Below are 26,609 nucleotides of genomic sequence, written 5' to 3'. Positions count from 1 at the left end.
TTACTTTTTACTCTTAAGTATTAATTTGCTCTTGCAATATGCAAAGAAACAAATTAAAAGAATTCAATTATTCATGCAGTCATATATTGTAAGCTACACAGTAGAAATACTGGCTCAGGGGATCCTTCCCATTCATCGTGAATTTCCAGCCACTCAGCTCCCTCATCTTTAGCTTGCTGCCATCTCTCCACTTCTGTCCTTGCTGCTGCCATAAGCATTTCTATTTTCACTCAACACTCATGAAGTTAGTTTCCTGTGTTATACCAAAGTTATTAGCTTTTCTTAATGAAGAGGATAACACAGCTAAATATACATGTGTGCTTGGCACACCACAGCAATGAGCTTTCATTCACCTGAACAGTCAAAGGCTGAGTGTTCAGATTAGCAAGGATTCACCTGTAATAGCTACGCAATGGCAAAACACTGTTTCCAACTCTAGACAGTGTTAAGGAGTCAAAAATCTTAGACAATAGACTTCAAAAACTTGTAAGCTTATATAAAAATATGATGTTATAAATTTTAGTTATTCTTTCCTGATAAGTCACTACAATTTACCCGTAGCACAGGTAAAGCAGGGGTACGGCAAAGGCTTTTACCTTAAAGTTAGTTGAGATTCTATTTCTGCTTCAAACACAATATTAGTGATACTGACATCTTTCTACTTTGAGTTCTATATTTCTCAACATCAGCAGTCAATTTTTCTTTAATAATACTAAAATTTGCTGTCTAATCCATAGTTAAGGTATCTAAATAAGCGCTGGGTTCTAAGACACATTGTGCACCCAACACTCTCCTTAAGTCAGTTGCACATGGTAGGTTTATTTGCACTTCTAATAAGGATTTAGAAGTTGAATGCTAAGAGATGTTTTGTGTTTCATGTTTCTTTTGGTGGGGCTTTTTTGTTTGTTTGTTGTTGTGTTTTTGTTTTGGGTTTTTTGTGTTTGTTTGTTTGGGTTTGTTGTTTTTTTTGGTTTTTTTTTTTTTTTTTTTTTTTTTTTTTTTAAGCCTTGGCCATACTCATCACAAATGATAAAAAAACCTACCATTAAAATAAATCCCTTAATAATTACTGCTTTCCAACAGACTGGTCCCTGTAGTTGAACTGTTACTTAATGTGCTTCAGCCAGCCTCTACTATAAAGGAATGGAGACACCCCAGGCAATATTCACACAACAAGTATTGGAACCAGCTGCTGCAGAGCCACCTTAGGAAAAAAAGGTTTCTCAATTTAATTGGGAAAACAGGAGGAAGCATAAATTTTACTGCCATTAATAACTTCAAGCAATCCCGATATGACTTTACCTCACCCTGATGGCTGGACATGTGCTTTTTGTTAGGGTCTTTGCCACATCTGACCCCTATTGTTTGCTCACTTGATCAGGTAAGAAAATGTATGTTTCTTTATAGGATAAACGAGGCCTATTAAAGTCAGAAAAAACACTGCAGTAGCCTATAAGAAGCTCCATTTTTCAACAGATGTGTGAAGCTCCATAATAAGTTCATTACAAAAAGGCCAAGTGAACTCATAAAGAGAACACATCTACTTTAAGCCTTCTTAAAAGAAACTTTCATAAAAGGAACAGAACATTAAAAACCCACAGCACTCGGTTAATTAGAGAGCAAAGTACTTCTTGGGTTTTTAAACAGCAGTCAACATACAATCCAGCTTGGCTGCATACCATATCAAGACTTGATTGTTAAGAAACCCAACATACAACTGTTAGGCAATTCTTTGACTGCTCATTAAACCTAACTTGTAAAGAATGGAAAAATATCAGAAGAATTTCAGCAGTTTCCAGAAGAGATTTTAGATAATAAAACTCTCAAAAATTCTATCAATGAACATAGAGAAGAGAGACTCTTCAGTGAGGACTAAATCAGACTGTCAAAGTCACCCTCTGCTCTGGCTATCTCCAGCTTAAATAAAGAACTCATAATAGAAAAGTCTGACCTACTTTGGCATTTGCAAACCATTGCACAGCCCTTAGACTTCTACATAAGATCAGGTGGCTACTACTTCTCAGTGCAATGATACTAAGACTTTGAACACAAAGAAATTAAGAACATCAGGCCAGGATGCTCACATTAATAAGGCATATAGGCTCAATACATACTGTGACTGGCAAAATTATACTATTGCTCCTCGGGACTGATCATACCGCATTTCAGAGTGTTGTATAACAAACACTCATCTACTTGGCTGAACACAAATCCACAAAGCCAATTTTCTTTCAATCACTGTAATCCGTACTGCAAAACATAACTCAAGATGTTCATCACCATCTAAAATCTTTTTGAGACTGAACACCTTGGCACCATATAACACTTTCACAGCCATATGCACAGCCCTTCTGCACTCCATGTCCCATTTGGGCCCGATTTGCAACTGGTACTGTTTTGTGATCCACCCACTTTTCAGCTCACCAACACCTGTGTTCAATCAGACCTCGATTTTTAAAAGCAATTAGTAATTTCAAGCAACCAAGAAGAGACACTGTAGTCTGACTCCAAGCATAATGGGTTAAGCATAATTCCTTAAGCATGGCTTGCACTGGGAAGTGAATGAAAGAAAATGGCATTTCAAGACAATATGCATTCAGTACACCTAAGAACTGTCCAGCAGCTCAAGGGGATAAACGCATACATCAAAGAAAAAATATTTGCTCCCTGCACAAACACAGACCTACTCCTTTTACCCTCTGAGCAGTAACACAGTTCCCATTACAACAGCTTCCGCACCATTCCCTATCGTTTATATCCTTTTGAGAGGAATAACTAACTCATGGGTGGACACAGAAACCCCAGTACTGCCTGCCATGCCCGCATACTGCCAGGAGCTCCTTCTGAACAGGGGTCCATGAAGAAAAGTTTGCAGCCTGCCATAACACGCACAGCAGCACTCAGCTGGTTCTGCTGTACAAACTGCCTGCTGTTCTCATGGAGAATGGAGAACTATTTGTCTTACTTCACAAAGGCTAAGAAACCACTCAGACACAGCACAAAATAGCACCCTTATTAGAAGAATGTGAATCACAAGCTGTGCGTATATTTAAGAGAGCTGTACTAAAAATTTTGTATTTGGTTTGGCCCGTTAACTGAAAAACAAAGTGGATTTGGTCCAAACAAGAAGTGAGGGGTTTTTATTCTTCCTTGTAGACAATGTTTTCTTCTGTTTGCTGCCAGGGCATTTATTTTAGAAACCAATCACACATCCAGGGGAAGGCTTATGAAAAAGGGTAACATTTCCCTTCTGTCCAACAGTGGAAGAGCATTCACAGGGATAAAGGAAGGATCTGAATCTGTTCTTTTAAAGTTCAGCTCTACATTTCCACCTTTCAGGTGAGAATACTTTCCATAAGCAAATACACTAACCACCAAACTCTACCGTACTTGGAGCAAGTCACTCCTCTACTCCATTTCACTTTGCCATGCAAAGCAAAATGAGAGCACTCTAAGAGTGAAGCAAACCTCCACAGAATATTCTATAGCACGCTGCTTTGGTCTCTCCTTCTGAGGTGATGATTAGAGGGCACTGAATCTGTGTTTTCTGCATTTCAGGCAAACATCTATTTTAAACCACTCGGTGAACTCACATTAATCCTCACCTTAATCCACTGAAGCCATACTTCACATATACTGGCACATAAAGCATTCACACGGAGAATGTATAAAAAAAGAAAGAAAGATCACTCTGCAAATATAATTTCTAAGTATTAAAGCAAAGCCACCAGTACAAAGAAAGTTCTCCGCAAGGCCCTAGTGACTCAATTACAAGGTTTTCTTAAAGAACTGAAGTCACACAAATCAACAAAATCTCTTTTCATACCTCTTCAAGCAGCTTGTGTATGGAAAAAACTGAATGCAGCAGGCTGTATCTCACAGGCCTCTACAGCTCTGCTCCAGCTTCTGATCTCAAGTCTGAAGCCAAATTTCCCTCAACTGCACCCACTTCTTTGAGATTCAGAGTATAACAAAGATCATCTGTAGTTGATTAACTTGGGTGCCTGGAGGGAGCAAGAGGAGTCTTGTCATATACAATACTTCAGACTTGTGAAGAGAAGCCGCGAAAACTAGCAAGTGGTGTTGACTGGCAAAGCTACATGGGGAAGCAAGCATTGGCACTATTAAAAAGAAAAGGCTAATTAAAATGGAAACCAAGACTAAGCAGAATTTCTCATGTCCATGCTTTCAACAGACGCCTCAACACTCTGGAGTGAGAGGGAAAGAAAGAAGATGATCCTTCTCCAATATATCCATGCCATACTTAGTCCGTTCCTTTGATAGCTCAGTTGAAGCCAGTCCATCCCCTCCACTTCCAACCTCCACCTATATTTAGAGCCTTCCTGCTCCCAAGCCACTAAGTGTCCTTTGGGAAAGCGGCACGTCTTCCAGAACTGCAGACTGTGGCCACCTCAGTGCTCATCCCTAAACTGCTGCCTGACAAATCCTGTCCTTTAATTCTTTGCAATCTCAACTCTCCCCTTACACACCTACTACACTTAATTTATACTCATCTCAAATCCAGTGCTAAAGTCTCAAAGGCACATCATGCACAAATGTTAAATTTCAGTAGGCCGAGTCAAACTTGACCTCTTGGCATTAGGAGCTGTATGGTAACTTGTCAACAGCTGTTGAGGTGTGTTAGCACTTTAAGGTGACCTGCAAATATAAGCTGAAGGGTACTGACTTGAATAATGTGTGTTTAATACCCAAGTAACCTGCATAAGAGGGGCATCTGGCACATGAATATTTTATTATTAAGGTTGCACATGCCTCTACGGAAAAAAAAGGGGGGGGGGGGGGGGGCGGGCGCAGAGAAAAAGGGTTGAACACATCCAAGTCAAGGAAAGAACCACCACCCATGGAGCCAAACAGTGAAGCTTCTGGAAGTACTAGTAGAACTTGCTGTAGATTATCCTAACAGCCACTTCAGGAACAGATTGCAATTTTAGCAGCCAGTTCTACGCTAAACAGCCTTCTGCACAGGCCTACTTACAAGTCCAAGAGAATGGCATTTGAAAAGAAATTCTCCCCTCCACATTAGAGTCAGACACTAGAAAGCAGATACTTAACTGATAGGTTTAGACTGACTCTAATATTAAATGGGGAATTTCTGGGATCAGGGACTTCTCGGTGATTTGTGTCATGCCATTGCTTGGGGTGACAAGCACCCAGAAGCCCTAGCCTTAGTCCACAGCACTAGCTGCTGTACAAACAAAAGAAAGGGACAAGTTACTGCTCCAAATAGCTTACAATCTAAGCTGAACCAGACTACATAGCAAGATCCTCTCTCAAATGAGAGAAAATATATTTCCTGACCTGCTTCCGCTTCTCAGTTTACTGCCAAATAACATTGTCTTGAGGAAAAAAAAAAAGTATGAAGAAGAGGGATTCCAAATGCCATTTTTCTTCTTTCTCCTAGCTCAGCCCAGAGGAGGGCATCAAGTGCAAACACGGTTGTGGGGCAGAAAGCATAAAAAGATCTGAGGCATTTCAGAATATATCAGGTAGCCGTTATATTAATCACTGACAGGATTAAGGCTTCCAAAGCAGTGTAAGTTTTCAAGGTATTAACTTGTATACTAAACAGCAATAAGGCCATGTTGAGGTTCAATGTAAAATCATGAAGGCAAACAATCCTAAGAGACTATACAAACCTAGGGGAGAAAGCTCATAGATTCACTATTGCATTCCACTTGTTCCATCTGGATACACCAGCTGCACTGGATTTAGTACATCCCGAACCCAACGTATCTCAGAAAGCTTTAACAATGTCTTGCATCAGTGTTTCACACATTTAGGGCTCCACAATACAAGATTCTCAACTCCCACTTAAAAATGAGCACTCAGCAATTCTTATGGCCAAATCCTGCTACACATTTAGTGTATCTACCAGAGTGGCCTCTAGATAATATCAGCCAAAGAACACACAAGAAGCAATAAAAACTCCCTCCTGAGAACTCCAGCATACAGCAATGATCAAATGAGACAATCCTCTGCTTTTTCCAAACTCCTTATTGTCTCCATGGCTTTCCCCTATGGACAACAAAAAGTTTCACTTATATCTGAAGTACTCACATAGTCTTAACACAAATTACAGACTGTCAAGCTGATAGTCTAAAAATCAGTACTGCCTAGAGTTGAAGCTGACAAAGCTGGGAAATTTCTGATCTCTCTCTCTGGACCATTACAGTAACAAGAGGCAGCAGGTATATCAAGCTCCATTAAAAAAAGAAAAAAAAAAAAAAAAGAGGCATTTCATATCCTCCATCAGCTAAGCTCCATGAAGTTGCTGCATATTTTTCCTGCGTGCTCCCCCAAAATTACAAGCACCACCCATGTGTCAGCTCACGTGGTTTTCAGGTAGCTATCAAAGTTATTTCTGAAGACCAGAAGACTTATTCAACAGTTTAAGAGAACCTAGGAATAAATCTAGTGGGAACCACATTAGTTTAAACTTTCATTTAAACTTGCATCTGAAAAGATTATTTGAATGATAAAAACTTGGGAGTAGTGAGGAAGTTCTTTGGCAAAGTGAAAAGTGACATAACAACTTTTAGGCACACTATATCATGATGCCACGAGCTCCACAGTCCCTGCTGGAATGTCTATGTTAGAACAAAAGAAAATATACCTAGAAGTGCAGTGAGTTTGGGAAGCAGACCAACTTGTACCATTTTATTTCTCAGGCCTGTGTCAAAGGAGAGATTTAGTAAGAGTCGAAGAGTGATGTTCAGCAGGTCTTCATGTTCACAGGGTACCATTTTCACAAGTTTTTCAACAATATCCATTTCAACCTGTATATCAAGAAAAAGAAAAATACATAATTCATCCAAACTTAGCTTTGTCTTCAATGTAAAAGGCCTCTCAGTGTGTTATATATTCACACGCATGTGTATGCAAATACATGTCCAATTTGTACCCATAACAGTGACTGTCAATGTATTTTCATCTGAAGCAGCTTTGCTTATGTCTTTGTGGTTGAAGTCTTCTAGATTGGGTTACTGGGTAATGTTGATTAAAAAAGTTTTTAAACCAAACAGTTCAGATGTCTTAGAAATATTCCTCACAGTTGGAATACTGCAAGAATGTGGTCAAGACATCGCTCGCAAGACTAGATTGGGGTGGGGGGAAAGTTATTTAAACTTAAACAGAAGCAACCCTGGAACAACTGACGTTACAGTCAAAGAGATACCCAACCAAGAAAGACAGAAAATTGGCACCCAGAAAGAATTTGAGACCCTTCATTATGAATTTCAAATGAACCCCTAGACAGAACTTTGCATGTGCTCTCACAAGAGGCACGCCATCCTGTACGTTAATTTAATAAAAGCATGGAAAAGTCATCTTGAAACATGTATCGCTTTCAAATTAAAAAGTGGAATCCAGGAACTGAGAAGTGGTATCAGTTCCTGAGATCATGTTCACTTTACCAGCCAGAAAAGACATCTGAGCATTGACTGGCAAGACTTCAGAAAGTTTTTATCAACTTTTAAGCAACATTTCTCTGCTTTTATTTGACATAATCTTTTAAATGCATTCATTCTTTGTGTCCTAGAACCTTCTCTGGCCAGAAGGAGGCATATAAAATTACTCCGTATTCAAACTTTTGCATGTAGGTAACTAGCCTTACAGTTATAAATACACATAGAATGAATACTAAGAAAAGAAACTACAGCTCTCCCCGCATGGCATAGTGCAATAATCAAACAACTGACTGGATGCTTTGATCGAAAACAATCAGATAGCAAGAACTCCTACTTCACTGCCTTGAATTTAATATGGCCCTTGAATACCAAAGGAAAGAACGTGCTATAAATACACGTGCATTATTCAGTTTTACTTAGAATCACACGTTGCACAACTAATCTTGGTTCATTTTGCCTTTGACATTTTTGTGTTATTGCCAGATACATATATTAGAACACCTTCACCTTCATTGGTAGCTTTCCTTAATAATACTGTGGAGAAAAAAAGTGTTCTTTATTATCAGTAAGAAATGCTCAAACAGACAGGTGACCTGAAGCATGCAAACCTTTTCAAAAGTCTTTTCAAAACTGTTAAAACATTCTACAATAAAGTAAATCCAACAATTTTGTTTCATTTGTCTTTCCACTAAATCAAACGGAAGGCGGAAAGTGTGCCAGCAAATAAGTGGGCTGGAGAGCTAATCCTTATTTTCCTAATAAAGTCCTTCAGGGCACTACACAAGTATAAACTAAATCAATGACCAATCACCTGATAAACAGTCTACATTCCCCCAAAAACGCATGCTTGGTGTCTGACTTTTGTTAAGAAACAGGATACTCATACATAAATAAGGGAGATACCTCTTGTCTGTAGTGTTCAGTGCATATGCATGCGAATGACAGTTCCAGTAACAAAGACGCAATTAATTTTCTACTGCATTTGCACAGATCTTTTAATCTCACAATCTAAGTGTAACGTTACTCTCAGATTACCTCTTGGATAAGGAAAATTTATCATTTTTATTTAACAAACTGGCATAAAGGCACAGAAGTGGAAAGCATGTATCTACTAAAAGCCATTGGGAAAATCAGTAAAGGAGATACTTGGCTAGAGCTTAAAAGTCACGAAAAAAATACGCTACAATTTCAGAAGTTTGAGACTTCACCTAAAAAATGCTTATGAAGAATAACACTGCCTCCAGTTCTTGGGAGCTACTGGCAGCATGAAGGAACAGTTGTGAAGTACCTTTGAAGACCAAGCTGACCCAGGAAATAAGTAAACTAGTCTAGCAAACTGCAAAAGGATAACTACCTCTCTTTCCAAGACAATATATGGCAGAGACAATAATACGTTGTCAAAAGATTCTAGTTTGGGGGAAGGGTCATGGGCATCTCCAGAAGCAGGGGTATGACAAGACTTTGGGGTGCTGACTTCAAAATTTGGAGTTTCATGTATCATATTTTGAGGTAGCTTCACTGTTTGGGATCACAGTTCTTCAAAAATTTTTGCAGTATGTTATGGCTGGATGTTGTACTTCTTTTCTTTTACTCATTTTACTAGTAACAAAAGAGGATAATCAGTGCCACGGATATATAAGGTGGGGACAGAGATGTCTCCCTCTTCCCTCCAACCACACAAAGTTTTCAGAGTCCATACCTTTCCAATACTGCAGAGTGCTATGAGCCTTACCATATCATTTTTGTTCTCCATAAAAATGCTGAGTTTCTTCAAGAAAGATACAACCAGGATAAGCAGCTCAAAATTATCACGGTCCAGTGCTTTCACTAACATATGGACAATGTTCTTGTTTCTCATCTTCAGCTCAGTGCGAGTATCCTCAGCAAGATTTAGGAGCAGGTAAAGTGCAACTAGCAAAGTCCAACACAAATCATACCAACAGATCAAAGACAAAAGAACTAAACAAATCTCTATATACACATTAAGTGCTTAAGACAAGACTTTCAGAAGCATTCTGCTCCCTTCCCAATGCATTTGAAGGAAAATGACCATGAATGCTTTTTATTCCTGTTTAGAAAGCATTAAGAACATTAATTCTAATAGTGGCTTTGAAAAAAACAAAACAATTATGATCACTAGAAGTTTTTTATATTTTTTTTCTTTCAATTCCAATGGGAACCATTAAAAAGGCCTTCCCGGGAAAGTTTTGCCACTCAGATCATTTCAATCTAACATGAAGTGTATTTTAGTACAAAAACTGAGGTAGAGTGAAAGCTATTAAACTTGAGTCAGATACAGGTCAAGTTAGGCTAAGTTAAAAAAACCCAAATCAAACGTACAAAACCAAAATACCCAAGTCCTCCCAAACCAACCTCACGAGCAAAGTGAAGTGGATCACTTTTGCTATTTTTCCTCTAAGACTGACAGATCACTTTAAAAAATGTTAGTATACTGTCAAACAATCTGATTAAGTACTCATCATCTCCCTATTCTTTGGCAATGCTCTTCCATATTCATCCACACATTCAGTATGTTTAAGACATCCTGGTTATAACAAGCATCCAATAGAACCCTCTACCCATGTTCACTAGCAAGGAAATAATTTGCTACTTGGATTTGGTACCTCTGAGTAGCTGTTCCTGCTTGACAACCAGCCCTTGATATTTCTTAAAAGTTTTCTCATAGTCCTTTTTCAGGGTTTGATTTTCAGGATCTTCATCAAGTAAACTGCAGAAGTTAAGGAGTTCAGATAAAAGTTACACAGTCTAGCTGACTATTGTCCTCAAAGGTGTTATTCAACCACTAGTAAAAAGCAAGAGATCTATGGAATAGCCAGCATAAAGACACTACCTCAGCAACAGCCTGCTAAACATGTAATCTATAGCATGATTTTTTTTCCCCTTCTCCTAGCCCTGGATGTATTACGTCCTAATAGTTAGCAAAAATGTTCCCAAGACATACTGCTGATAAAACTTTTTTTTTTAATTTGTGTTGTTTTAGTAACTTCAGCTTAACCTCTTCATCAGCCCAAACGTCTCACTCTTGGTCTTTTTCATATCTGCAATTATATTTTGCACTTTCTAGTAAATTCTACTGCTTTCACAGAAGTTGCTGTATGCTCATCTCATATAACTCAACAACAGCTATCAAGACAAGTCAGAAACCACCAAGCTGCCCCAGCATATCAAAAGGATATCAGCTTTCTTCTTTTTAGCAAGTTCTTCCTGCCAAAGCTCATGTCTCTTCAGTTCATGGTCTATGATATTCATACACAGAGCTCCAATTTTGTAGTGTGTGATTATTCCATGAAATTGAGAAAAACTACATTGAAGAAAAAACACTTGTGAGGAAAAAAATAAATGCAAACAACCCCAGGTCTGTTTTGACATCTACGGTAGCAATGTCCCAACACTGCACCACATGAAGTATTAAAAAAAGGTATTTACTCTGTTCCCCATTATAACACTTCTCTATTGGAAAATTATTTCAAAAACACAGTTCCTGAAAACATGAATATTTTTTCCAAACTTGTAGAAAGACAAGCAACAGTGTGTTGTTCCAAGCCAAAATAAAAACACATTCCAATTTTCATGCGTAAAGGAAAATGTTTTCCAATTAGCCCCACTTTTCATATTCTAAGTGCTTCAGAGGACCCTCTACTCACCAGAAATATAATAGCAGTCTAAAATCAAGCTGCAATGCAAATACCATTTGAATTATTTCTAGGCAGGGAATGCTGAAACACTGGCATATCTAAATAAGAGCAAGCACTCACTTCAGTTTTGAATACTGTTTCTTCCCTGTAGGAATGCTGAGGTAAATAAAAGGTGGCAGCTCAGCCTATAAGCTGTGGGTCAGAATCCTTACTAGCTTCTTCCCAGCTCTACTACACACTGCCTCACTGTGGGGGTTCTTTTTGTGCCTCAATTTTGTCATTTATAACAAATGCGTTTCTGTCTCAGCAAATTTTTTTCCTGTTTCAGTGAGGTTTTATAGTTCAGTGCAGAAAACAAATGAAAAGCTACTAAGCAGAGAGAAGTTCCTTATGTCCCTATACACAGGGACTCTGCACTCACCTTGAAAAGCAGAAGAAAATATAAATTATATTGGTAGCAAGTTCCACACTTTGTTTCCAGTCTTCCCTCAGCACTCTAGCCAATGCACCCAGGGCAGTTTCTGAAGTGAAACAAGATTTAGATGAGCATCAGCATTTCACCTCCTCTCTTTTGTCTTGTGAGACTCAGAATTTGAATACACCTTATTCTACATCTATCAGTTTTCTAATGGAAGATTTTCAGAGGTATCTCACTTTAACATGTAACACTGCTCACAAGTTCTATTCGGAGACTGGACTAAAACAGAGAGTACCCTGGGTGGTCATCCAGTCACAAACCTTAAGAAGAGGTGACATGCAAGGAAACTGCAACCAAACACCACTACTACTACTTTTTTTCATCTACTTCTATTTATTTTTCCCCCTCTAGCAACTTTGTATTATTTAATAATTTGGTTTATATTTCTTCTTGTCATACTTCAGCTTACTTTTCCTCTCTGAATCACTTATCTTTTCCATTCACTTTCCCCTACCTAGTCCCTCTTCACGTACACCATGTTACATGATCAGAATGAGAAAAGCAGCAACTGGCAATTTCAAGCACTAGAATATTTGCAACAACTCATGGGGACAAGCCATTATTTGATGGCTTACCATTCCCCTCCCATTCCAATTCTTCGAATAATTTTGCTTGCTAACATTGCAAGATGGGTAGAGTACATACTGAAGTCATCATTTACTCAAGGAATGTGGGGGTATAAGGGATCAGTAAAAGAGAAAGAGGGCAAGGAAAAAAATGACTAAATTAACAAGACATGAACCTACCATCACTTTGGAGGTCTGCTTTGGGTTGCCCTTATCTTTTGTTTGTCTGACACAAAAGGTCAATAAGGCCGTTTTTTCCCCCAGAAGAGAGGGGGCAATGGGAAATGAGAACCTATATACATGTACACATACATATTTACAAACACACACTATTCCACACTGATGTAGCTCTCAAAATGCACATGGTATAGCCCATGTCTATACATACACAAAATGACAGCAATGTGAACGTCATATCATGCCTTCTGATACGATTTTAAAATGAATCCATAAGCAAGTGCTTCGGTGATGCATCCACATTCAACTTATTAATTCCCTTGGAAACTGGACACCTATACTTCTGTCAGCCTGCAAATCCCATTTTCAAAGCAAGTTTCCTGATCTTCAGGATACAACTCCACATTCTCTTGACTCCAGCAGCCAACTGAAGTTAATTTAGCATCAAAATAACTAGGACAAGAAAAAACAGCTGAAGCCCATTGAGGCCAGGAAGGTGTCTGTGGTAGGCCCACCTAAGAACACCCTAAGAAGTATCTGTTTGTAGAGAGATCCAACTGGGCTTTGAAGCCAGCTTATTATGTACTGAGAAGCAAAGCCTAGCAAACTACAGAAAATCCCAAATTTAAGGTGAACTACTTTTCCCTTGAGAAGAAAGCACCACAAATAAACAGCACAACATTAAGAGAAGTTACCATTGGATTTTAAAGTTACCATTGATGAGCAGTTCTTCCAAGTTATCAGGATTCCTAGCCAGCTGCAGGATGAGGGCAGAGCCACGCACCTTGTCAGGTATGTCCTCATACAGTAACTCAATATACTCATCCATGTCATTGATATTGGCAACTTCATCAATCTGAAAGCAGTCATAAGCAGGGGTTTCACAGAGAGAGACGTCAAGTCAAGACAATCAATCACAACGTTATTCAATTGCAAGACAAAAGAGTGCACAGCTTTGAGTTAAGATCTTAGGAAAAAATAAAATACAAGGAAAAAAAAAATCAACACATCCAGAATCCCTGCCAATGAACACTAGGAAATCTGAGAAGATTTAATTACAAAAAACAAAGGATGCTCAGACATGACTCCCTGTGTCCTGTCCGATGTTCCAGACCTCACTTGCTGTCCTGCTGCGTGCTATAGTTGGAGGGGGAAGTATGCAAGTCAAATATTTTACCCTTTATGGAGATGATTTTTATTCCATTGTGCAATATTTCCAAACCAAGTTCTTTGTTTAAAAAACAAGCAGCAAAAAAACCCCCAGAATTCAGCATTTCCTCTCCCCCCCTCCCTTATATAACTGCTTACTTAAGAAGTAAACGGGGTTTGCATTTCTCTTCTAACACCAATATTTACCTCCATTCCTTCAAATGGGGGTGGATCTTTTGGCTTACTGGATTTCTCTTTCTTCTCTATAAAGAAAAAGACACAGTTGCAGTTAAGTTACGCATATTCACAGACAAAGAACATATCCAGTATTCTCATGGTAAACATTCTGGTTAAATCAAGGTCAAAGTCTTCTTGTGTCCAGTTGACCTGTCAGACTAACACAGCTAAGGTATGTCAGGTTTCTGAAGCTGAACAGCCCACAGGGAGCAAAATAAACCTTCAGATACCTTTTGACTCCTCAGTCTGAACGATCAGTTACAGCCCAGTCAGCTGGGGAGACAGAGGGTAATAAATCTTAGTGCAAGCCCAGACTGATGAAACTCACTTCCACAGTGAGATACCTTAGCAGCTTTAATTCTGCTTGTACACTGTGGCAAAGCTGCCCTGAATTTACAAAATAAAAGAGGGTGGAACACCCAAAGTAGTTACAATCAAAGCATATAAATAACATTAATCTTTGTTTTAAACTCATCCCATTACAATAAGAATCCAACCTGAGAACAAAGTTTACCATTTCATGATTGTAAGAAACCTTGCTAACCACAAGGTAAGGCAGGATCAGATGTTAAATATGAAATTGTCCCCTGAGCAGAAAGTTTAAGATGAACTTAACACATAAATAGGACCACCAAAATGCCTTAGCATCAGAGCAGAGAATTACTGTTCTCAGGAACTTGTTCACCAGGCACTTAAGACAAGACGAGATAATTACCCCAAGCTGTCTGCTACACTGTACCAAAGCTTGACAGACTCTGAAACTCCTCACTGCAGCTTTAAGAGACAGCACAAATTCAGCCTAGGAACACTATCTACCCTTGCAACTGGTGATGACAGAGATCTTCCTAGGAAGATCCTCATACAGTCTTCTGATGTCACTGCAAGTGCAGATGCAATATGCTGCACCAAATTTAGAGGAATTTGTACCTCTAAAATCCTGCTAAAGCACAAGGCAGCCAGTAAGAAGCATCAGTACTAAGTTTAACTAACAAAAAAAAAATTTGGTTGTTAAAATGATAATTCTCCCCTACCTCGCTCCAAGACTGTAATTTTTTCCAAGTGTGATTTAACTACACATCTTCCCCACTCTCACTATCTCCAAAGAACTCGTACACCAAGCAAGTTAGGACCTCAGCTAGAAAAATCTCACACAGCAGTTGTTCAGCACTGAAACACCCCAGTCCCAAGCTACTTTGTTCCTGTATTATTCACCTTTTCCTGCTGAGGCATCTCTGCGATTCTGTAGATAGTACAACAGCTGTTCTACTTCTGCAAGTTTGGAGGGGTGAATGAGCTTGCATTCTTCAACCACCTTTCGAGCCAGGGAAGCAATGTCGGTATTTGCATTAAGACTCTTTAGCCGAATGCTGCAACACAGATAGGTCTCTTTTCAGTTTTTAAATTTTTGTATCTTCAGTCCTTTGATTTATGTTTACACAGTCACGAATTTCCTGAAGCAGAAATTATCCCAATAACCCCAATGCCTGTGCCATGGCTTACAAAGGTAATGTCAAAGCAGCGGCTCTCTACAATTCCAAATGGCAAGCAACTGTCAAACAGATTTGACAGAGCATAACTGTCCATCAGCTGACAAGCAGCAACACTAAATGCAGCTGTATGAACAGATCCCTTATAACTATCTAACTATCTTGGACACAGCAGCCAGTAATTTATTTGCCATACACTCAAAAAAGTGCACAGGACTGCAAAGGAGTACTGCATACACAAAAAATCCAAAATGAGAAACAACTATGGGTATTGACTACACAGGAAGGTTCTTTTGCAGTGCCTGCAGATGCAGTGTCAGTTCTGGCAGACTTGCAGCCAGGTCCACAAGCAATGCGCAGCAAGAAATCTGTGGGCATTAACAATAAGATGGATCAAAAAGGAATTCCACCACATTGCAGATGCAAGTTATGCTGATTCATCTGAAAACAGATGAACATTTCTGATACCTTCAAAAATTTGAGACAATTTAAGGATTCTCGTTTTCTTCCTCAATCGTTCTTCTTACATGCACTCACACATGTAGCCACTTCAGCTCAAATTTTCAAGAAGACTTCAGTATAGAGATAAAACAAACCTAGGGAAGGTCCAAACTTACAGCTTGGAAACTGAAGTTATGACAGTTCTCTGGACTTTTCCAATGGGGAATGTTTTAATGGTCTTAAAAAAAATACCAGGCAAAACTAATATGCGGATACTGTAATGAAATCACTAGCAGGGGTGACAGATCAAAACAACAGGAGAGCCAACAGCTACAGCTTACGGCTGTCAGAAGGTTCAGTAGTATTACTTGCTCCAACATTAACCGTCATTTGAGTAGGAACAAATCACTTTTCTCTACCTCAAGTTCCCATCACATAAAATGGGAATAATCACTTTTCTTTACAAAACACCTTATAGTACATGGATGAAAAGCAGTTTACATGTGTTTTAGATGTTAACTTTCCCAGGCACATGTTACTTCCTGGCTTCTAAACCCTCCGCTAATCTAGCACTAAGTTTTATAAAGATCAGAACAATCTTACAGGCTGTTGATGCTTTGAGTTATTGAATTTATGACTCTGAAAAACAGAAAAAGCTATAAGAACTTGCAATGACCTTACATTTTCTGACATTCCTTGCGCTCCCCAAGCATGGGGTCTCCCATCTCTCCCAGAATCGTTGCTTCCACTTCATAGTGGACAATGAGGGCTTTCTCAGATGGATGCACATCTATGTTGCCTCCTTTTACCTTCCTGCCGTGAAGGAAAAAAAAAAAAAAAAAAAGAATTACTGATTAAATGAAAAGCTCAGAAAACATACCAATACATAGATCAGGAACAACCACCTGTCTCCAGTTTTATCCAGACCCTACACCCAAACATTGCCCTCCTTCCATACCATACTTCATTTCACACAGCTGCACCAAAGCTTAGTGCTAGTGGCATATTCTTGAGCACTGCCTCTAGTATGTACAGAAACACCCAAGCCATTGGTCAAGTCTTAGTCACAGAAGTCAAGTAAGGAAGAAACAGGATAAATTTTTGATTTCTAAGTCTCCCAGCTCTCTTAAGGAACTACAATCAGGAAAAAGATGCATTTCATAGAGAAGGTAAATTTCCCAGTTGATTCCCTGTTACATTGTCAGTATTGCAAAATCTTCCACTAGTAGCATCAACCTAGTGGTACAGGTACAGTCATTTACAAAAGGAAATTTTTCCTCAAAGATTCTCTTGGTAGGTTTAGCTAAATCTTAATGGTTAAAAATCTACCAAGAATGAATTACAAAAAATTTTAATTTCAAATTCACTATTCTCTCCTGAAGCACAAACCTCTTCACTACTGTTCTTCACCTCATTGTGTTTGCTGCCAGGCTCGGGGGATTACCAGATCAACAGCTGCCATCAACAGGTATAAATCAAGCATGTCTATCTGCCTTACTACAGCTACAGATATTCTGGAAAAGTATTCTTCAGGAAAGCACTCTGGGTACGTCACTGCCAAAAGGGCCTGTCCTGCCCTCTCCTCTGTGCCAGCAACTCCGTGTCCATGCAGAGATACAAGGTCCATGAGGACAGGCCGTGGATAAAAGGCCATTTTTGGCATGGCAGAACCACACCCAGAGAATACAGTTACACATTTCTGTCTTTGGTGGTAAAGCTGACACCTGCCCCTTTCACCTTGGTACTGCCAATAGAATATGTACAGCCATGCCATAAACCAGGCTGCTTTAACCACTGCAGATTAAAAACAGCTCCCTAATGTGGGTTTGGGTTTTGGTGTGTGGGTGGGTTTTTTGTTTGTTTTGGAGTTTTGGTTCTTTTTAGACAGATCATGTCAATAAATGTATTTACATGTGGCTTCACCAGTAGTTGTATCAGCTTAAATGAGAGAGCAGCTAGCTATGGCACTGGCTCAATTAGACCAGGGAAAACTACTTCAGCCTCACGGGGCTAGAAACATTAGCAAATCTGGATCATAGAACAGTTAAGGCTGGAAAAGGCATTTAAGATCATCAAGTCCAACCATTAACCTATCCCTGCCAAGTCCATCCCTAAACCATGTCCTCGAGCACCACATCTACCCATCTTTTAAATACCTCCAGGGATGAGGACTCAACCGCTTCCCTGGGCAGCCTGTTCCAATGCCTGACTACCCTTTCGGTGAAGAAGTTTGTCCTAATATTCAACCTAAACTTCCCCTGGCGCAGCTTGAGGCCGTTCCTTCTCATCCTATCGCTTGTTACTAGGGAGAAGAGACCAACCCCCACCTCGCTACAACCTCCTTTCAGGTAGTTGTAGAGAGCAATAAGGTCTCCCCTCAGCCTCCTCTTCTCCAGGCCAAACAACCCCAGCTCCCTCAGCCAATCCTTGCAAGACTTGTGCTCTAGGCCCTTCACCAACTTCGTTGCCCTTCTTTGGACACGCTCCAGCACCTCCATGTCCTTCTTGCAGTGAGGGGCCCAAAACTGAACACAGGACTCGAGGTGCGGCCTCACCAGTGCCGAGTACAGGGGCACTATCGCTTCCCTGGTCCTGCTGGCCACACTATTCCTGATGCAAGCCAGGATGCCATTGGCCCTCTTGGCCACCTGAGCACACTGCTGGCTCATGTTCAGCCAGCTGTTGACCAACATCGCCAGGTCCTTTTCTGCCAGGTAGGTCTCCAGCCACTCCTCCCCAAGCCTGTAGTGTTGCATGGGGTTGTTGTGACCCAAGTGCAGGACCCGGCACTGAGCCTTGTTGAACCTCATACAGTTGGCCCCGGCCCAACAATCCAGCCTGTCCAGGTCGCTCTGCATGGCCTTCCTACCCTCCAGCAGATCAACCCTTCCACACAACTTGGTGTCGTCTGCAAAATTACCAAGGGTGCACTCGATCCCCTCATCCAGATCATTGATAAAGATATTAAACAGGACTGGCCCCAGTACTGAGCCCTGGGGAACACCACTTGTGACTGGCTGCCAACTGGATTTAACTCCACTCACCACCACTCTTTGGGCCCAGCCATCCAGACAGTTTTTTAATCAGTGAAGAGTACACCCATCCAAGCCATGAGCAGTCAGTTTCTCCAGGAGAATGGTGTGAACGCAGCCTTCAGCGTAACCACTCTTCAGAAAAATGTTTGAAATGTGTGCCTCCATCTACCCAGCTACTGTGGTGGCTGCTTTCCCTTCTGCAGAATACAACTGCAAAAAATACCATTTTTTCTTGAGATACAGCTGGTCAAAAGCCCCCACAAATCACAGAAAGGTCTGCTGTGGGAAATGAAGAGTTTAATTCAACGACCAGCCTTACAAAGACACAGAGCTACAGGGCAAACAAATATAGCTCACTGCTAAAGAGCAACACCTTCCTCGATGAGACTGTAGCAGAACTCCATCTATCACTTAAGATTTTTTGAAGAGACATGGTTTTTCCCTTTAACAGTACTTTTTGCAGATGCTTCATTACAGTTTGTTCTCTGTTCTCACAAGGTCCAGCCTTGTAGGGCAGAAAGCTTACAGCAAATCTATTTCAAAAGAAACCAGCTTTCACTCCTCACCCTCAAACTTATTTCCCCCATATTTAGACCTACCAGGAGATCCCAATTGCAAACGCTCCTCCTGACAGTCAAACCTCTGTTAAGTGACAGCTTGATAACATTTACAGATACAAAGAAAAGGATGGGTAGAGAACAAGTGGGCCTGAAGGCGTTTGGTATAGTTTTACAAGAACTAAGCTGAACTAACAGCTCATCATTGCCAAAAGGATTAGATCTTCCCATGTTTTCCCAGCTCCTGGCAGTGACCTTGGTTCAGCGTGTAGGCTCGTCAAACCCTTTCACAGCCACTTCCAGCAATCCAACAGAAAACACTTCATGTTGTGAGCAGAGGGAGTTTTAAAATGTGTTATTGAATTAAAGTGCTCTATAGAAAGGGAATAACACTTCCTATCTATGAGCAGGGATAAAGAGGAAGGAGTGAGACCTCCTCCTTTTGGCAGCAGTAAACCACTGATGAGCTTAGCGACCAGCAGCACCTCAGCCTAAGACTGCTTAAACAGTTTTAGCATTTTCCATATTTATTTTTTCCTTAACAGGGACAGATGGGTAAGCTGAAGAACTTACAGCTGCAGAGATTTTCTGCCCTCTCACATTGATAACCACCCTCACTACTTGAACTATTTCCTAGCTAAAGGAGTCACAAATCAATTCATATTCAAGTTCCCTCTCTGAAAAATCTTGCCTTGTGAACTGCTTGAAGACCTACACTAAAAGGCACTACCCAACCACTACAGTTGTTTCCCATTTGGAAAACACTGCTTTCAGATTGCCAGCATCACACACACACACACAAAAAAAAAAAAAAAAAATCTTTATTTAGGGAAACAATCCCCCCCCCGCCCCCAATCAACAAACATCAACTTTACTGATTTTCTATCCATCTTGATTTTGTAAGTCACTTCATAAAACATTTAAAAATACAGACATTCTTATAACTGGTAGAAGCAGCAATGCACGGGGGAGCTCCTGCACACATCAGCCCGTCCTTTCACTTCACTGCCTGCTTTGTCAACAAGAATCCTGCTCTATTAAAGGTTTAAAAGAGGAAGGCCTTTTCTACAGACAAAAGCTGTGCTAGCTGAGCTCACATAACCGAAGCTGGTGTATGAATACCCTTTATTAACTAATTCCTTCAGGGGGAAAAAGCAAACCCAAACTATCCTAATTACAAGTGGCACAAATTGCGCACGTGGATAAGGCTGAAAATCCAATAACAAATCCTGGCAAATCAGACTTGGTGGAAGGGGGACTGCTCATGGAGGATGACAAAGGGAAATACAGATCAGAGGAGTACAAGACTTGCACACAAGCCTAGTCATGTCAAACAGCACAGCGGATGTTTTTTGGCTTGTGCTCCCTAAAAAGAGAGAAAATTACACTTGTTGCAGGGATGACTACAAAATAAAGAAGATTCCTCCAAAATCACATAGGATGGCACAAACAGAACATGCAAGGCTAAAAATAGGCACTGCTCTGAAGTTACAGCTATTTATTTAATTACAGGCGGCCATTTGATTTTTACCTGTTATCACATTTATGTGACAGAACTAATGTTCAAAGATCATCAAGAGTTTTTTTTCCCCACTGTTTCTAATTATGGGTCTTAATATGTGGCATACGAGGAGAAAAAAACAAAGGCAAAACCCAGACAGCCTAAACAGCAAGTTCTGCAAGTGCAACTAACTGAAAAGGGGGGAGAAAGAAAAAAAAAAAGAAAAAAAAAAAAAGAAAAAAAGATCAGGAACTCCACAGGATTCAAGATGTGATAGATAAAATCACCCGCATGGTAGGAGAAAGTGACACTGTTCACACATCATATCTTAACAGAGGCCTAGATGGCCTGACATATTTTGGGATTGCTAGCACTTTTGTTCTGAAACAACTGATAGAGATCCAATAGTTGTCTACTCAGACCCTATTTAGGCTGACTAGTCTCAACTGCTAGACAGATAGATAAAGGCACCATTCATTCATCACATCTTTAACATCAAACACAGATCATCCACTTCATACACCATGGTTACCTCTCAGGTCCATCCCAACTCCAAAATCATTACATTCATCCCAACTCATTACCGCTTCCCCCCCAACCTGCCATGCCATGTTCTAACTTCTCCTCCAAATCAGTTCATCCCCTCCCCAGTCCCCAGCCTGCCTGTTCCCCAAAGCAACCACCTGCTCCATCCCAACCCCTAATACCCACACAACCCTCCTTACTCATCTCCTAATAGCATCTCTTCCCCTCTCAACTTGCTGCCATCTCAGCGCCTCATTCCAAATGTACATCATAAAACTCCACCACAGCCATCCCCAAAGCAGTGCATCTCTCCAAACTACCACCTTCCCCCAACCAGTGACCACGAGCACGCCACCGATCCCATCTCTCAGTCTACCCTAAATCCACTTTATAACCTTCACTCATCCCTAACCCAGCCTCCCAGTCCCCATCCAAGTCTCCTGCCCACCAGACTAGGCAGCCACCCCTCAGCCTGCCCCAAACAAATCCATCTCCCATTCCTAAACCACTCACCCCAAAGCCTCCCACCCATCTTTCCCCCCACACCACAACCTCCAGCCATTTTCCAGCCCAGCCACTGCTCAATCCCAATCCCTCCACCCACCTCATGATCTCCCCTCTCAAAACACTCTCCATTCTCACCTCCCCACCCATCACCTCCCATCCATCCCCGAGCCAGCCCCCCACTACAACCTGCAGCACCTCAGCCCCACACCCCATCACCTCCCCACAACCCCTTCTTACCTCCCTACCCCACAACTTCCCACTCAGCCCCCACCACAAGCTAACCCGCCTCACCCCCCCCGCCGCAGCTCCCTTACACCCCCCCAACCCACAACCTCCTCTCCACCCGCCGCAACAGCCTGCAACACCTGTCTCCCACCCCACAACCACGCACGCCCCACAGCGCCCCACCCGACACCACCTCACCCCTCAGGACAACCTGCCGCCCCTCAGTCCCACAGCCCCGCGCCCAGCCCCCCCCCACCTGCCGCCCCTCGGCCCCCTTCCACCACAGCCTGCCGCCCCTCGGGCCCGCAACAGCCGTCTCCCCCCCGCACCCTGCCCAGCCTCCCCGGTTACCTCTTGAGGTACCGGGCGTCCTCGCCCTGCATGGCGGCGGGGGAGGCCTCGGCAGGGCGCGGCCCCGCAGCGGTGCTGTTACCAGGGTGAGCGCGAGCCCCGCCCCGCGGCCTCCCAGCGCGCAGGCGCCGCCGCCACAGCCCGTGGCGACGAGCGCACATGCGCACTGCGCGCCCCCGCGTCCCGGCGGGGCGGGGCGGGGCGGGGCGGGGCGGGGCGGGGCGAGGCGGGCGCGGCGCCCCCTGCAGGCGTGGGGGAGGCGCTGTCCCGCCGGGCCCGACGCGAGGCGTGAAGCGTGAGGTGGCCTCCCCGCCCGGCGCGGCCTCCCCGACCCGTCCCCGCCTTACTCGGGGGCCGGGGCACGAACCCTGCTGGCACCCATGGAGGTGTCGTGTCGTGCTCTGCCGGGGACCCCTCTGCCCCCTCTGGGTGCAATGAGCGAACAACGGTCTCTGCCCACCGCACTAGGTAGTCTCCCCGGGCCTAGGGCCCTCGCAGCCCAGGGGGTGTAGCTGACCCCGCTGAGGGCCGGGGCTGCCCCACAGGCCTAACAGCCCCCGCGGGGCTGTTGCCAACCCCCCCTGCTGCCTCAGGGTTCACCCGCTCCTTCACGGGAGGGACAGTGGGACGTGGCGGCCTGCAGGCCCCGGGCAGGGCACGCAGGGAGAGGCTGGTCCTCCAGCAAAGTTAATGGTGCTGAGGAAAGCAGGGGTCCAGGTTAGGCATGGCCACAGGTCCTTGAGCCCTGAGGGAGTCAAGAAACAGTCCCGTCCTTGCACAGAGATCCACCAGTTTAATACATGGTACTTCAGGAAGCTGCAAGTAGCAGGAATAAAGGGACTTTATGTTCCTGCTTGCAGTATTTAGGGGAGGATTGAAGAGGGGCTGTTGTCATGTCCTGCCCCACTATGGCCAGCTGAGCTGTCAGTTTTCCTCAGCACTACCTCTTAGCTGAGCCCAGCCTTAAGGCTGCCTTGGTCAGCAAGATGTTTTGAAATATAACCTTCCTCTTGGGTCAGCAGCATTATTGCTCCCCCGCTGAAGCACAGGAGACATGGGGGTGATATGCTGTAGCTCCAGTGTAGCAAACACTACACATGAAGGTTATCCCCCTAGATCTCCAGCCGACCCGGGCTTTATACCCCCAGCAGTAGGTGTGTCATGTTATAAGGGGTGGAGACAAGGGAGGGTCGACCCTTAACTCTTTCCGTACAGCACGTGATCTTCCGGTCGCCAGCCCTTATCTTTACTACATTTCCCCCTCCCTTAGCTCCAGTAGTTCTGGATCTTGCTGGGGAAGCTGCATGTAAAATAATCGATATATGGTAAGACTTATACAGACACGCATCCGTTACGTTCATAGATTTTGCCCAGTCCAGCCAGTAGTTCGTCGCGGCTCCCTCATTACTCCCCCACACCATCAGGATGCATAGGGAAATGGTAACCTGTCAAGATAAGACTCAATAGATTGATTAATGTCTATACGGTCGAATATTTCGACTGGGTACCCATTCTAGCGTCCCTTTCTCGGTTTGCACACACGCATACCCACGTCCCAAGCAACGGAGGGAATAAGGCGCCCCCCATTCACGGGTTTGCAGGTCCCGTACTTGAACCAAAGGGTAAGGCCCTTCGTTCTCATCGAGCCGGAAATGTGCCTGGGTTGCAGTCTGGGTTTTATAGGTGTTCCCTCGAATGGTATGATTTAAGGTAATTAGTGCCGTCGTCAACAGACGCTGTGCCCGAAATAAGGGAGGGTCAAGGGGAGGGGGAACCCCTGTTCCTGGGCTTATCTTTTCCCCCTCCCTAAGTCGGTCGAGTAACTCTTTTAATGTGCGGTGCGCGCGTTCTACAATGCTTTGGCCCGTACTGTTATAGGGAATGCCATGACTCAACTGAATATCCCAGCGCGCGCAAAAGTCCTTTGTCTTCTTGCTGACATATGCCGCTCCATTATCTGTTTTAATTTTTTGTGGGATGCCAAGTTGCGCCATACAGTCCTGCCAATGTAAAATAACTGAGAGAGCATTTTGTTTAGCATGCATAGTCGCTAAAATAACTCCACTGCAGGTATCAACTGTGACATGCAGATACTTACGTGGATTAAAGGGTTCATAAATCGTAACATCAGACTGCCATATTTGGTTGGGCTGCAACCCTCGAGGGTTTACCCCTGCCTCCCAGAGGGGACCTTTGGAACACACAGGACAAGCAGCAATCACAGAGCGAGCATCTTGCAACGTAATGCCAGCGAGCCTAGCTAAACCGCGAGCTCCACAGTGGAGGAGCTCATGCAGGCGGAAAGCTCGCCTTAGGTTAGAAGTTTCTTCAACCGCCAGTACGCTCTTTGCTAAGCTGTCCGCTATTTCATTCCCAGCAGAAAGAAAACTCGGTATGGAACTATGACTATTAACATGGATAGGACAGACAGGAGCGGTTCTCATTTGCAGTGCGGTGAGCAACATTCCGGCAATCTCTGACGTTGCCCCAAGTGCCCATCGGCACTTCTTCAGTAACTTATATACATAGCAAGAGTCTGTGATTAGATCCAAGGCCTCTTCGGGCCATTGAGTGAGAGCCATCCATACCGCCTTGGCCTCAAGATACTGCACGGATTGCCCTTGATCTTGATAACTAATGTGGGTCCACTGACCATCCTCCTGCCATGTAACGACAGCTTTCCCAGTAATCGATGACGCGTCGGTAAAAACCGTGCGGCCTCCGGTGGGTTGTTCAACTATGGCACTAGCTGGCAAAAAATGGAGTACCTGGATTATCTCCCCACAGGGGTGTGGTCTTAGACCTTCAATACGACCCGTAAATTCAGCTATCGCCGCTTGCAGGAGCCCCACTTGTGGAAGTACCAACTCCCACTGTGCCAAAGAACAGGGCAATGCGATGACCTCCGGGTCCTTCCCTGTTAAGTGTTGAGTTTGCCTCCGACAGCGGAGAATAAGCTGGGATAATAATGTTGGCCAAGAAATTAAAGCCGTCTTTGGTTTGCCTTGATACAACCAAGCAAAAGGCCAGCCTTTTTCACCATTATTTTGAATTAGTAAACCATGGCCAGCGGTATCGGTCATGTAAATCAGGGCAGTGACTGGTTGTTCAGGTGTAAATCGAGCGAGACCCCAATGCTGGGCTCGCTCCATAATTGTCCTAAGAATCTCCTGATGGTTTCTTGAAAGAGTCCTTGGAGCTAGGGGGAATCTCCTCCTTTCAGGAGTTGATATAAGGTAGTCATTTCTGCCTCAGATATTGGAATAAAGTTTCTAAGCCACAATAGTTGTCCAATTAATTTTTGTGCCTCATGGAGTGTTGTCACTGTAGTCCGAATTTCAAATGATTGTGCTGTCACGCTTCGTGGCCTCAGTTGAGTACCTAAATACTTTACTGCACGCCCTACCTGTGTTTTCCGAGGCTCAATGTGTAACCCATGTCGCTCCAAACTGACTATCAGCTGCACGCGTGCCTTTTCCAGTAACTCCTCTTGGTTGGACGCCAGTAACACGTCATCCATGTAATGGAAAATGATGACCGTAGGGAAATTTTCTCGAATAGGGCGTATCGCAGCAGCTACAGCAATTTGACACAAGACTGGTGAGTTTTTCATGCCCTGGGGTAACACCTTCCATTGATATCTGGCGCACGGGTGTTGATTGTTAGGCTCAGGAACAGTAAAGGCAAAGCGTACTCTATCTTCTTCATGCAAGGGAACACTAAAAAAGCAATCTCTAATATCTATAACCACTATTTGATAGTCAGGTGGAATCATGGCCGGAGAAGGGAGGCCCGCTTGTAGCGGACCCATGTCTTGTATACATGCATTAACTGCGCGTAGATCATGTAGCAGTCGCCACGCTCCCGATTTTTTCTTTATCACGAAAATGGGGGTGTTCCAGGGACTTGTAGAGGGTTCGATGTGTCCTGCGTCAAGTTCTCGTTGTACCAATTGTCGAACAGCCGCCCTCTTTTCCTCTGTCAATGGCCACTGCTCTACCCACACTGGTTTATCTGTCAACCAGGTGAGTTTTAATGGGCGGACACAGGCAGTGGCCATTATGATAAATTTGTACGCAGCACTATATTCATCTTCTGCAAGCAACATCGTCCCAAGATGACAATGGGTAACTCAGCAATGACAGGGTTACACCATGCTACCCTAGCTTGTCCAGATTCCGGATCCTTCAACATAATTTGCATTGGGTTCCTGCTTTGATGCGAGGTCTGCATGCCTCCCACGCCTTGCAGCGAACCTCTCGGTTTGAGTGGCCAATCATCTGGCCATAG

At 43.0% G+C, this 26,609-nt stretch overlaps 1 protein-coding gene across 2 annotated transcripts in view; it reads right to left on the bottom strand.

Moving 5' to 3' along the window:
* The window catches only part of KIFAP3 (kinesin associated protein 3), a 74,923-nt gene extending 52,474 nt beyond the window's left edge, over positions 1-22,449 (bottom strand). For both annotated transcript variants that reach the window (XM_087733896.1, XM_087733895.1), the window contains exons 1-10: positions 22,320-22,449; positions 16,300-16,431; positions 14,903-15,057; positions 13,661-13,716; positions 13,019-13,160; positions 11,505-11,604; positions 10,625-10,749; positions 10,052-10,150; positions 9,160-9,338; positions 6,635-6,797 (exon numbers count right to left, since the gene is read on the bottom strand). In XM_087733896.1, coding sequence (XP_087590022.1) covers positions 6,635-6,797; positions 9,160-9,338; positions 10,052-10,150; positions 10,625-10,749; positions 11,505-11,604; positions 13,019-13,160; positions 13,661-13,716; positions 14,903-15,057; positions 16,300-16,431; positions 22,320-22,351 — 1,183 coding nt within the window. In that variant the 5' untranslated portion in view covers positions 22,352-22,449. The remainder of the gene's footprint in view (positions 1-6,634; positions 6,798-9,159; positions 9,339-10,051; positions 10,151-10,624; positions 10,750-11,504; positions 11,605-13,018; positions 13,161-13,660; positions 13,717-14,902; positions 15,058-16,299; positions 16,432-22,319) is intronic.
* Between the last annotated feature and the right edge of the window lie 4,160 nt (positions 22,450-26,609).

Source organism: Nipponia nippon, unplaced genomic scaffold (genome assembly GCF_047370975.1).
Source record: "Nipponia nippon isolate SJK-2023a ecotype South Korea unplaced genomic scaffold, ASM4737097v1 scaffold_5, whole genome shotgun sequence".
Taxonomy (NCBI): Eukaryota; Metazoa; Chordata; class Aves; order Pelecaniformes; family Threskiornithidae; genus Nipponia; species Nipponia nippon.
The sequence above is the reverse complement of the archived record's forward strand: the minus strand, read 5'-3'. Positions and strand labels throughout refer to the sequence as shown.